The 13,422-nt window shown below is 42.4% G+C and overlaps 1 protein-coding gene across 1 annotated transcript in view; it reads left to right on the top strand.

The window, feature by feature from the left end:
* Positions 1–13,422, top strand: part of LOC141259365 (solute carrier family 12 member 9-like) — a 304,002-nt gene that overhangs the window by 251,919 nt on the left and 38,661 nt on the right. Inside the window, exon 10 of the mRNA XM_073675250.1 lies at positions 8,915–9,107. Coding sequence (XP_073531351.1) covers positions 8,915–9,107 — 193 coding nt within the window. The remainder of the gene's footprint in view (positions 1–8,914; positions 9,108–13,422) is intronic.

The raw sequence follows: 13,422 nt of genomic DNA on the forward strand, positions 1-13,422 counted from the left end.
ATGTACACTGCATTCCAAATTATTATGCAAAAAGTGTTTAGGAGTGATAAGGGAAGAATTTGTTTGTTTGTCAGTTAAACTCATTGATGGTGATGTGTGTCAGGGCTCTTTATATCACTGTAAGCAATTGCAGACACCTGTGCTAATTAGTTTGGCAGGTGTGTCCAATGAAAGGCAAGACTACTTAAGAAGGTTGTCTCACATTATTAAGCAGCCTACATTTTCTGCCAAAATGGGAAAGAAAAAGGATGTGTCGGCTGCTGAGAAGCAACAAATTGTGTAGTGTTTAGGTCAAGGCATGACTACAATCAACATTGTGCGATGATCAGGATGAAGTGTCTTGGCAATCAAGAAGTATGTAGCTGATTCACAGTACACACGTGTGCGTGCTGATAAGGGCATATTGAGGACTCTTTCCTACAGGCAATTACGTCAGGTTGAAAGAGCAGCGGCAAAAAAGCCTTGTCATAGCAGCAGACAAGTTTTTGAAGCTGCTTGTGCCTCTAACGTCCCCCGAACAACAAGATGCAGGGTCCTTCAGAGGTTTGCAGCTGTGCATACGCCATCCTGTCGACCTCCTCTATCCACTTCACACAAGCAGAAACGGCTCCAGTGGGCCAAACATTACATGAAGACTGATTTCAAAACTGTTTTGTTCACGGATGAGTGCCGTGCAGCGCTCGATGGTCCAGATGGATGGAGTGGAGGATGGCTGGTTGATGGACACCCCACGCAAACACGGCTACAGCGCCAACAAGGAGGAGGTGGAGTAATGTTTTGGGCTGGAATCATGGGGAGAGAGATTGTCGGCCCCTTTAGGATCCCTGAAGGCGCTAAAGATGAACTCCATAATGTATGTGGATTTTCTCAAACAGCACTTTCTGCCATGGTTCAAGAAGAAGAACCGTGTATTTCACAGCAAGATCATTTTTCTGCATGATAATGCACCATCTCATGCTGCACATAAAACATCTGCATCTCTGGCTGATATGGGCATAAAAGGGGACAAACTTATGGTGTGACCCCCATGCTCCCCTGACCTGTACCCCATTCAGAACCTTTGGAGCATCATTAAAAGGAGTGTCTATGATGGCGGGAGGCAGTTCACATCTAAGCAACAGCTCTGGGAGGGTATTCTGTCCTCATGCAAAACAATTGAAGCAGAAACCATCCAAAACCTGACAAATTCAATGGACGAGAGAGTTCAGAAGCTCCTTTCGAACAAGGGGTCCTATGTGAAAATGTAACATCACCTAGAATAAAGTTTTGAGTTGAAAACTGTTTGATTTCAGTTTCTAACAACCTGCTAATGCTTATAATTTCAAAAATGACCATTTTTTTGGTCTTTATTAAAATGAAAAGGTTGATCGAAAAGTTTGGGGGATCTAAGAGTGTGGCAACCCAGTAGTCATGATTACTTCGAATTCTGACAATATGAGGGTCATGCTGCAGGTAGTGCAGCAAGAAGGCACTTATGTGTCTTGCGCATCTCGGAGCCCCAAAATTATTTTCCGGGCTAGATGCAGCTAAAAATTATTATTAATTTTAAATCTGGTGAAGCTTTAGTATAGATGGCCTAATAGGATCAGTGCTGCACACTGCTACAAAGCCCAAATTATTTTCCAGTCAAGATACAGATAAACATGATTAGTAATTTTAAATCTGGTGGAGCTTATTATAGATGGCCTAATAGAATCAGTGCTGCACACTGCTACAAAGCCCAAATTATTTTCCAGCCAAGATACAGATAAACATGATTAGTAATTTGAAAGCTTAAAACGGTTGGTAGGGTGATTTTAACCAATCATCAAGCTTTTACTCTCCCCAGGATGACACAGGGGTAGAAAAGTCGTTTTGGATCCATCATCTTTATGAACGTGAGTCTGTCTACATTATCAGTGGAGAGCCGCGTGCGCTTATCTGTCAGCACACCACCAGCAGCGCTGAACACACGTTCAGACAGAACGCTGGCTGCGGGGCATGACAAGATCTCCAAGGCGTAAGTGGCTAGCTCCGGCCATTTATCCAGATTGGAAGCCCAAAAAGAGCAAGGGTCCAGTGACACAGTCGTGGCTTCAATGTTTACTTGGAGATACTCCTGTACCATCGTCTCTAGGCGTTGACTATGTGTCAGACTTCTTGTCTCCTGTGGCCTTGCAAAGGATGGGCTAAAAAAGTGGTGAAATGATTCCGCAAAATTGATGTTACCAGCAGATACTGTGGTTCTGTTACGGTTTGAGTGCTGAACACTTGACGGTCCCACGGTTGGCAAGTTGGAACTGTGAGATTCACTACGTGCACCACTGGTATTTTGTGGAAAAGCACATGTAAGATTCTGCAACAGTCTCTGCTGATACTCCTGCATGCGTGCATCCCTTTCTATGGCAGGAATAATTTCTGCAAATTTACTTTTGGACCGGGGATCTAACAGTGTGGCAACCCAGTAGTCAGGATTATTTCTAATTCTCACAATTCAAGGGTCATGTTGCAGGTAGTGCAGCAAGAAGGCACTCATGTGTGTTGCGCATCCAGGAGCACCAAGTCCCTGTTGTGTTGGTGGCGAGGTAACAATCATGCTTCCTTCCTCTGTCCTCTCCCCCCAACCTCGCACAACAGAAATGTGATCAAGGTCTCCCTCATCTGATGAGTCTTCCATCAGTTCGTCCTCCACTTCTTCCTGGGCTCCTGCACCTTCCTCACTAGTTTGGCTGCTACCATGCGCCCTGGTAAAACCATCTCCCCCACCCTCACATGCCTGCCGCCTTGGTGCTGCCGACCTTCTGGACCTTGCAGATGTTAGCCCTTCCGCATACAACTCCTCCTCCTCTACTTCCTCCACCTCCTCTTGTGCCACCACCTGACTCCGAATTCTGTTTAACATGTGCTCCAGCATGTAAATCACCGGAATAGTCATGCTGATAATGGCATCGTCAGCACTAAACATCTTCGTCGCCATTTCAAAACTGTGCAGAAGGGTGCATAGGTCCCTGATCTGAGACCACTCCTCCAGCGTGATTTGCCCCACCTCTGAATCTCGTTGGCCCAGGCTATACGTCAGAACGTATTGCACCAGGGCTTGTCGGTGCTGCCACAGTCGCTGCAACATGTGCAGAGTTGAATTCCACCGGGTAGGCACATCGCATTTTAGCCGGTGAAGTGGCAGGCCCAACGACTTCTGTAGAGATGTAAGTCACTGAGCTGCGGGATGCGAACGGCGGAAGTGAGCACACAGCGACCGTGCCCTCTGCAGAAGGCCATCTAGTCTGGGATAGTGGGCTAAAAATTGCTGGACAACCAGGTTCAACACGTGAGCCATACAAGGCACGTGTGTGACATTGCCCCGGCGAAGGGCCGCACCCAGGTTTGCAGCATTGTCGCACACGGCCTTCCCTGGTTTCAGGTCCAGTGGAGACAACCATTCATGAAATTGGTTCTCCAGAGCTGACCACAACTCCTCAGCTGTGTGACTCACATTTCCCAGACATTTCAATGTAAAAACCGCCTGATGACGTTGAGCCCTACTGCCAGCATAGTAAGGAGGTGTGCAGGATCCCTTCTGCGCAGTTAGAAAGCTTGTGGCATGACCAGACAGGCTTTGGGTGCAGGTGGAAGACCGAGAGGAGGTTGAGGAGGCAGAAGCAGTGGAGGAACTTTGACATAAAGAGGATTGACGCACAACTCGTGGGGACGGCAAGACTTGGACAGCAGCCCCTTGTCCTGCTGTCACCATAGTTACCCAGTGCCCAGTCAGCGACATGTAACGCCCCTGTCCATGCCTACTCGTCCAAGTGTCTGTGGTGAAATGCACCCTGTCACACACAGAGTTTCTCAAAGAAGCGGTGATGTTGTGTGCGACATGCTGGTGGAGCGCAGGCACACCTTTCTTTGAGAAGTAGTGCCGACTGGGCATCTGGTACTGGGGCACTGCGACGGACATAAGGTCTCGAAAATCCTCTGTGTCCACCAGGCGGAAAGGCAGCATTTCTGTAGCCAAGAGCTTGCAGATGGTGAAATTCAACCTCTTAGCTTTCTCATGGCTAGGAGGAAATGGTCTTTTACTTGTCCACATCTGAGGGACCGAGGGCTGGCTATTGTGCTTAGACGGGGTTGATAAGGGTGTCCCCGGCAAACTGCCGGTCTGTGAGGAAGATGCAGGCGGACATGTTAGGTTGCCTTCATCCAAAGGTGGTGCTATCGATGTCGGACAGCGCTCAAGACCAGCTGGTGTTACCACCTCCAAAGAAAATGATGACCTGCCAATCACGCTGGCTGTTGCGGGTAAAGAGGTGGCAGGTCTGCGCCCCAAAACAGGTGTGACTGCTGTCCCCCCAGTCACAGAGGATGAAGAGGCCGCGGATGCACAAGATATGGCAGACGGTGGTTGGCCCGGCCGGCTAGGCCGCATTGTAGCACACTGAGCTTCCCACTGCAACTTATGCTTCATGTCCATGTGCCGGTTCATGCATGAAGTACTCAAACTATGTATTTTTTGGCCTCTACTTAGCTTTTGCTGACAAATGTTACAGATAACACGAGTTGGGTCATCTTTATCGATCTGAAAAAATGCCCAGGCTATGCAAGGCTTAGCACCCATGCGACCTGAAGAGCCACCACGACTTGTGGTGAGAGGCAGAGTTGTGTTTGAGGATGCAGTTGTTGACGTGCTTCCAGTACTACGTCTCTGTCCAGGAAGGCGCAACCTGACCTCGTCGTCACTAGCATCTTCCTCCACCTCCTCTGCTGACCTCATCTCTTGGCTGACTGTGGGTTGACAGTAAGTGGGATCTCCGACCTCATCATCATCACCCTGTGCGTTATCACACCCGTCGTCCTCAGAGCCAACCTGTTCCTGCCCTGACAAAAAACTAAAGTTGTCGCTCCAATCAGGTATTTGAGTCTTATCATCGTCTTCCTCATTGTCTCCACCAACAGGAGTTACAGTTTGGGAATGAGGGTCTACATTATGGTCAGAACCTTCTGCGTCTGGTCCTGGATCCGACTCATAAAGATTCTGGGCATCAGTGCAGATCATTTCCTCGTCTGGATTCACAGAAGCGCTGGAGTCGACCTCTGATTCCCAGGCTATAGTATGAGTAAACAGCTCTGCAGACTCAACCATCTGTTCTACCTCATACTCAGACGGGCAGCTGGAGATTTGGGAGCTGTGAGGAAGCAAGTGCGATTTGGGTGACACCTTTGAGGACTGGAGTATTTGTGATGTTGAAGTTGATGTGGAGGAGAGCCCACTTAAAGGAACACTTGATATCCGTTGAAGCACCTGCTGTTTTTGTGCCTCATCTGGAATTTGTAGCGATTGGCGTGGCCGTAAGAAAGGGATCTTATCACATTGTCCGCTAAAAGAAGTAGACATTTTAGTTTGGCTGGAAGATGGTCTTTCTTCTGCAGATGTTACTGTTGCTTTAACACCTACCCCACGGACACAACCTTTTTTCCCCTTCCCAACACGCCTATTCCCCTTTCCACCAGCAGCAGGCCTTTTTCCACTCATTTTGGTGGTTAACTAATTCACAACTCTGGAGTTGTTTGCACAAAAAAACAATGGATGGTAACCGAGCAGAGCTGAGTGGCCAAACTGTGGTATTAGGCCAAAACTATTGGCTGGGTTAGATGCAGAAAAAAATTATTTTGAATTTGCAACCTGATGGAGGTCAGTATAGATGGACTAATAGAGAAAGTCCGACACACTACTAGAAGGCCAAATATTTTTTCAGAGGTAGATGCAGAAAAAAATATATTCAGTTTGCAACCTGATGGAGGTCAGTATAGATGGACTAATACAACAAGTCCCGCACACAGCTAGAAGCCCAAATATTTTTTCAGAGGTACTGTAGATGCAGATAAAAATTATTTTTAATTTGCAACCTGATGGAGGTCAGTATAGATGGACTAATAGAGAAAGTCCGACACACTACTAGAAGGCCAAATATTTTTTCAGAGGTAGATGCAGAAAAAAATATATTCAGTTTGCAACCTGATGGAGGTCAGTATAGATGGACTAATACAACAAGTCCCACACACAGCTAGAAGCCCAAATATTTTTTCAGAGGTACTGTAGATGCAGATAAAAATTATTTTTAATTTGCAACCTGATGGAGGTCAGTATAGATGGACTAATAGAGAAAGTCCGACACACTACTAGAAGGCCAAATATTTTTTCAGAGCTAGATGCAGAAAAAAATTATATTCAGTTTGCAACCTGATGGAGGTCAGTATAGATGGATTAATAGAACAAGACCCACACACAGCTAGAAGCCCAATATTTTTTCAGAGGTAGATGCAGAAAAAAATATATTCAGTTTGCAACCTGATGGAGGTCAGTATAGATGGACTAATACAACAAGTCCCGCACACAGCTAGAAGCCCAAATATTTTTTCAGAGGTACTGTAGATGCAGATAAAAATTATTTTTAATTTGCAACCTGATGGAGGTCAGTATAGATGGACTAATAGAGAAAGTCCGACACACTACTAGAAGGCCAAATATTTTTTCAGAGGTAGATGCAGAAAAAACTATATTCAGTTTGCAACCTGATGGAGGTCAGTATAGATGGACTAATACAACAAGTCCCACACACAGCTAGAAGCCCAAATATTTTTTCAGAGGTACTGTAGATGCAGATAAAAATTAGTTTTAATTTGCAACCTGATGGAGGTCAGTATAGATGGACTAATAGAGAAAGTCCGACACACTACTAGAAGGCCAAATATTTTTTCAGAGCTAGATGCAGAAAAAAATTATATTCAGTTTGCAACCTGATGGAGGTCAGTATAGATGGACTAATAGAGAAAGTCCGACACACTACTAGAAGGCCAAATATTTTTTCAGAGGTAGATGCAGAAAAAAATATATTCAGTTTGCAACCTGATGGAGGTCAGTATAGATGGATTAATAGAACAAGTCCCACACACTGCTAGAAGCCCAAATATTTTTTCAGAGGTACTGTAGATGCAGATAAAAATTAGTTTTAATTTGCAACCTGATGGAGGTCAGTATAGATGGACTAATAGAATGATGCTATGCCCAAAAGATTTTACTTCACTAGGTGCAGTAAAAAAATTGGTATTCTATACACAGGTGGTATATCTTGCAACACAGATAGGCTACTCCACTGACTAACACACTCTGCAATAGGCCAAAAAGGATTAGCTTTGCTAGATTCAGCCAAATGCTGTGAAAAAAACTTGCACAGCACTGGCACAGACCTGCCTGGCAAAAACTGATAGGAACTCATGTAACCTAGTCCTGAAAAGGACTCCAATTACAATTAGTCTTTACTCCCACAACCGATCTATTTAAGAGCACAGACCTCCCTGATAAAAGTCGTAGGAAATGCTGTAACCTAGTCCTTAAAAGGACTGCAATCACAACTATTCCCTACTCCCAAGCTATCTGTATATTTGTGCGAAAATTGGCTTGAAATTAACAAGGTATAGCGCACACAGCAACAGCGGTGCCGTCTAACACGCAGCTGCAGCAGTGAGAAAATGGTGGCGACGGGGAAAATGGCTGGGTCTTATAGGGCAAGGACATGTGACATACACTGCCAATGACACATGCCCTTGCTTGTGTGAAAAAAAGCACTTCGCTCCGTGTGTGCGCTGCTGATAGGCTGACAGATTGCACCTCCCCACTGTAAATGCGGGAAAGAGAAAAAAAAATGGAGATCTTCATTGTTCCTGCAGAGATCCATCCCCTGCCCCTCCCCCCGCCCCGCTGTACACTCAAACTGCGTATTAACATTAATTTTCATCATTACTGAGAAAAAATCCAGTTATGATTTTGGTGCACGAACAGTTATTGAACATAACCTCGAACAGCCGAATTTTTCTCAAATTGTTCGTGTTCGCCGAACGGCTCGAACACCGCCCAAAACAGCTCGAATTTGAGATTGGCGAACAGTTCGAGTAGAACAACGCTCATCTCTACTTAACACATCCAGCCACCGCCAGCACCAGGAACATCTGATCGGTGGGGGTGTCGGATGTCGCGTCAACGCTGATCAGATATCGAAGACCTAACCCAAGAGCTCGTGCTCATGACCATATTATCAGTCCAACAAAACATCGGATCGCACCCAGACCAATGTTATTTTTTGGGGCCGTGCACATGTCCGATTTCTTCCCTGTACACAACCAGTTTGGGGAAAAAAATCAGCATGCCCGAAATTGATTCAATATTGAGATAGTACTCGGCCATGCAAGTCAATGAGTGTGTGGAAAACATTGGACTGCACTCGGATGACTTCTGAGTTCAATCGGATTTCCACTGACTGATTACAATGGAGAAGATGGAAACATTTTATTCTCCATATTCTCCTCGTCCGAGAGAATCGGAGAACATTATGTTCTCAGTGTGATTTAGTATAATCGTCACAATTCTCTCAGGTGAAAGAAAATCCGCTGGTGTGACCCAAGCCTTAGAATAGACTATCAATATAAAAGTCCCAGGCAACTCCTTTAAGCCTCATATCATGGCTTCAGACAGCTACTTTAACCCAGGAATGGCGACTTTCTGATTTTTGTGCTTTAGTTTTTTCCAAGAGCCATAACTTTTTTTTATTTCTCTTACAACATAGCCATAGGAGGGTTTGTTTTCTTGCAGGACAAGTTGAAACTTTGAATGACACCATTAATATTACCATATTTGAAGAGATCAGCATTAGATTAACCCCTTTCTCTGTAGGATTTCTCCAAAAGTATTTGTCCATTTGTCAGTCTGCAGGATTGTTGTGTGTCTCTGAGACAAACAGCGAGGTCAGGATTATCCCCTATTTACAGGTATTATTTCGTCTTAAAACCTGAATTGTATGGAGATGTTATATCTACAATGTTTATGAACAGGTTTGAAGCCTCCACCAATTATTCATATATTTTTTTTCCTCCACTTACACAGACCAACATTTCGCTACTTCACTTGGTATACCTGTATCCTGGGGATTCTAGGTTGTGTGACCATGATGTTCCTCATCAATGCCATCTATGCATCTGCCAGCATTGTGTTCATGTTGATCCTGCTCCTGTGTCTACACTACTTATCTCCCAGTCATAGCTGGGGATTTATATCGCAAGCACTTATCTTTCACCAGGTGAGATAATGTATTCTTCAATTTGTCATGTGGTCAGATTGCTGCAATGCTATATGAATGTCATGCTTAGGTTCATCACTTCTTTATATGCTTGATATTGTGTACTTAATAACCATTAGTGATGAGCGAGCATGCTCGTTACTCGAGATTTATGAGCATGCTCGGGTGCTCGCCGAGTATCTTCAGCATGCTCGGGTGTTATGCTTGAGTCACTCCGTGCGCATGATTTGCAACTGTTTGACAGCTTTAATATATGTGAGGAATGGCTGTTTCTTTAGGCATTCCTAACATGTATTAAAGCTGTCAAACAATCGCATATCATCCACATGGAGTGACTCAAACATAACACCCGAGCATGCTGAAGATACTCGGTGAGCACCCGAGCGTACTTGCCGAAAGGGTTAACAGAACATACTCGCTCATCACTACTAACCATTCCCCAACCCGTGGCTCTCCAGCTGTTGAAAAGTCATATTCTATAAAAAGTATCACAATTGTAAAGGTATACTATTTAAAGGGATTGTGTTATCAGAAAGATGAACTATTGTTTAACCAGTACCTATTACCAGGACAAAAGTGGCTAGATTTTGCTAGTTTTATTTGTGCAGCTCCCCTGAGTATTCTATCTTCTGTTGTATCTTTTTTTTTTTTTTTTTAATCCGCCATATGGTTCCAGAAATCAGTGACTTTTTATTTAGCGCTAATTTTAATTTTTTTCCAAATGGGCGCTGCTCACAGGGTAATAATGCAGAGCAGTCTAAAGACACGCTTGGTAAAAAGCATAAAACTTAGCACTAATTAAAAACGCCCATATTCCTGGAACTGTATGGCGAATTTTAATGAAGAAAAAATCGAATACTTGGCAGCAGCAGGAATAAAAAGAGCAAAATTTGGTGACTTTTACTTGGTTACAGGTCCTCTTTAAATATTGTTTTTATGATGTATTTTAAAAAATCTTTAAAATAAAATTCATATCACTAGATTTATTAAAAAAAATTGCAGTTTTTACACTTGTAAAGAAGACTTTGGAGCCAGTGTCCTTCTCATCACAGACCGGATTAAAGTGAAGAGTCACGGGCTTGCACAGGATCCACTATTCACAATAGGTGATGGTCACAGCTCTCCTCCTCCTCCTCCCTTCATAATGACCTTTTCCCAAATTAGAGAGTGCTTAGATAACACCTCTATACAAACACATAGGGTCTATTGCTGCTAATGTCCATGTGAAGAATTGGAGGTAAAAGTGTAATGTTCAGTCTAATGGAACCATCTTTTTCCTTTTCTTTATCCCGATTTTTCTTTCTGTATTATGAACACCACATTATGTTATAAATGATCTATAGATCTTTTACCATTCTAGGATAAACTTGTACATTACTTATAGGGATGTGACTACAGTATAACAGACGGATATAGGGAAGTTTAGAAAGGGATTTAAAAAGAGGATGAAATACTGCAGAAAGTGAATACTTTATTGATTGTAGATATTAAGAAAAATCATTGTAGAAAAAAAATCAATGTGGACTAATAAAATAAGAAATGGAAATGGCAGTGAGCACCCTCCGAGTTTTGGATAGATGAGGCTATATCTGAGAGTGTATCTCCATATACCCACACACCAGACAGCCCTCCATACAACTGGCTGAGTAATAGAATTTACCATATACCGTACCCGCCAGGTTACGCACAGTCTGCAGAATCCTATCAGGAATAACATCTGCGCTCATGATAGTGGGGTCTCTTTGTGCAGACACACGGCCCACCACCTGTTCAATGTCTGCAGTGATATCACCCACACATGTAATATTATTACTGGGCTCGCTTATCTTTTCATAGCTGGCTTTCTGATTACACAAAGCTTTTGACACTTAGCAGGGAGAATGCTGTTCTGCCGTCCCTCACTAGCTGTCCATTTACTGCAAATCTCATCCTTTTATACCTGCTTCTTAACTCTTCCTCCTCTGCACACAATTTAGCAGGGAAGATGTAATATAAAAGCTTCTTACTTACCAAATAATATTCATCTTTAGTCATTTGAATTTAAATGGATTTTTTTTTTTCAGAAATAAAAGTAATGATAAATCTGAAGGGATAAGAGACTTCACAAATGCTTCTTGTATCTCTTTTCAATGCTGGTCGATCTTGTATAAGTAATCCTGGTTTCATGGTTTGAGTATGGATGACAATGTACAAACTGGCCATCGATTACCCAGTCTGAACTCGACAGCCATATGAAACTAATGAGTTTGGGCCAGAAGACCCCCGACCAGTCCATACATTGGGCCCTATACTCGGACTGTGATTGTTGGATGTGTGAAGCCGTTCTAAGTCCAGTACTTAAAACAACCCTATTGGCTAAGTTCAATAAATGTATATGGATGTGGATTTTCAAGCCGATCCACTTCAAAATCCACATCAAGAGGCCTATCAAATACTATTTGAATATGCTCTGATGTGGATTTTGAAGCTTATTCAAGCTGTGTTCGGACAATGCCTTTGCCATGCAGTTTTTTTGCTGCAATTTTCAGAAAACGCTGTAAAAATAAGGCAGGTTTCACCATGTTTTTGAAAAAAGGTGGCAAAAAGAAACAAACACATTGGCCCCAATTCATCAAGACTGGCGATCTTCACGCTGGCTGTGGTAAGGTGGGCGTGGTGGAATACGAGGCTCTTCATTAAAAGACATATGCTTCCTAATGATTCAGGAGCCTCTCATGAGTGGTGTTGCCCCCCAGGTGTGCCTCTCCATAAATCTTACTCCGGTCCCTGCTAGAGTAAGATTTGTGATGTAGTGAACGCTGCCTCTCGTCAAAAATAGTGTGAGAACGCCAGAAGTTACAAAATTTAGTGCAGTTTCAAGTTGCGCCAAAACTTTGCAACTTTCCAAATCTTTTTACTCCAGAATTCTGGCATAAAAGCATTGATGAATCAGGCGATATTTTAAGGAATTTTTCACTTCACATTGTGCAAAAAATTTGTGACTTTTCAGAGCTTTTTACACCATAAAAGCTTTTGTGAATCAGGGCCTCCTAAATTCCTATGGATTTAGAATTGGATGCTATAAATGTTCCTGTAAGTGTAATGTGTTGGTGTCCCAATACTTTTTTCCATACAGTGTATTATTGTTTGAAACTATCTCTTTCAAATAAAGATCTTTAGGGGAGGATATATGCTGCCAGGAAATATATATTCCTTTTATTTTACTTATTCTTCCTATAATTGCGGAACACATTCAATCAATAGAACCGTGTTCAATGACAGTTTTTGCACTGCTTTTTACAAATCACAGAAGTCTTGAGATTAGGTTGCACAAAAAATTGCAATAAAACGATTGTGGAAAAACTTAACATTCCATCACTTTATCATTTCAGCCATTTATTTTGGCTACTGTGAGAATCTAAAAATATGACCTTTACACTATTATAGGCTATAAAAAATACCTCCTAGTTTATAGTAATATTTTAACATTTCTTGAAAGGTTCATATACATAGTTATTTATTTAAATATAGACTTACTCAGAATACAAGAATATAGTTAGCTGTACAATACATAACCTATTATGAGAAATATATGGTCTGGATATATATAATTAATATTTGAGCAATATCTGGGACGAGCAGCAGTATATGTAGCATTACTGATTCTGGTGTAGAATGATTCCTCAGCTTATGCAAAACTAGAACCAGAATGGCCTCATATGAAATGTATCTTTACGAACAGGCGAGATGATTCATCAGCTGATACTTTAGATGTTTTGGGTGTCGCCTAAAGACATAGTTCATCGATTAGGTCTAAGGAAATAATTATTTCAAGCGAATAGAAAATACATTGTGATGGCCCTTACTTCTCCCTCTTATGTTGCTACCATGGCTAATATCATGATCTAAATTTTGCATCTGTGAAATGAATTTCCTCGTCTCCAATAAATTATCAAAATATGCTCGCATATATATATATGTGTGTATATATGTATGTGTATATATATATATATATATATATATACAGTACAGACCAAAAGTTTGGACACACCTCATTTAAAGATTTTTCTGTATTTTCATGACTATGAAAATTGTACATTCACACTGAAGGCATCAAAACTATGAATTAACACATGTGGAATTATATACTTAACAAAAAAGTGTGAAACAACTGAAAATATGTCTTATATTCTAGGTTCTTCAAAGTAGCCACCTTTTGCTTTGATGACTGCTTTGAACACTCTTGGCATTCTCTTGATGAGCTTCAAGAGGTAGTCACCGGAAATGGTTTTCACTTCACAGGTGTGCCCTGTCAGGTTTAATAAGTGGGATTTCT

This window comes from Phyllobates terribilis, unplaced genomic scaffold, assembly GCF_046119375.1.
Source record: "Phyllobates terribilis strain yellow unplaced genomic scaffold, ASM4611937v1 Scaffold_3__8_contigs__length_932513732, whole genome shotgun sequence".
Taxonomy (NCBI): domain Eukaryota; kingdom Metazoa; phylum Chordata; class Amphibia; order Anura; family Dendrobatidae; genus Phyllobates; species Phyllobates terribilis.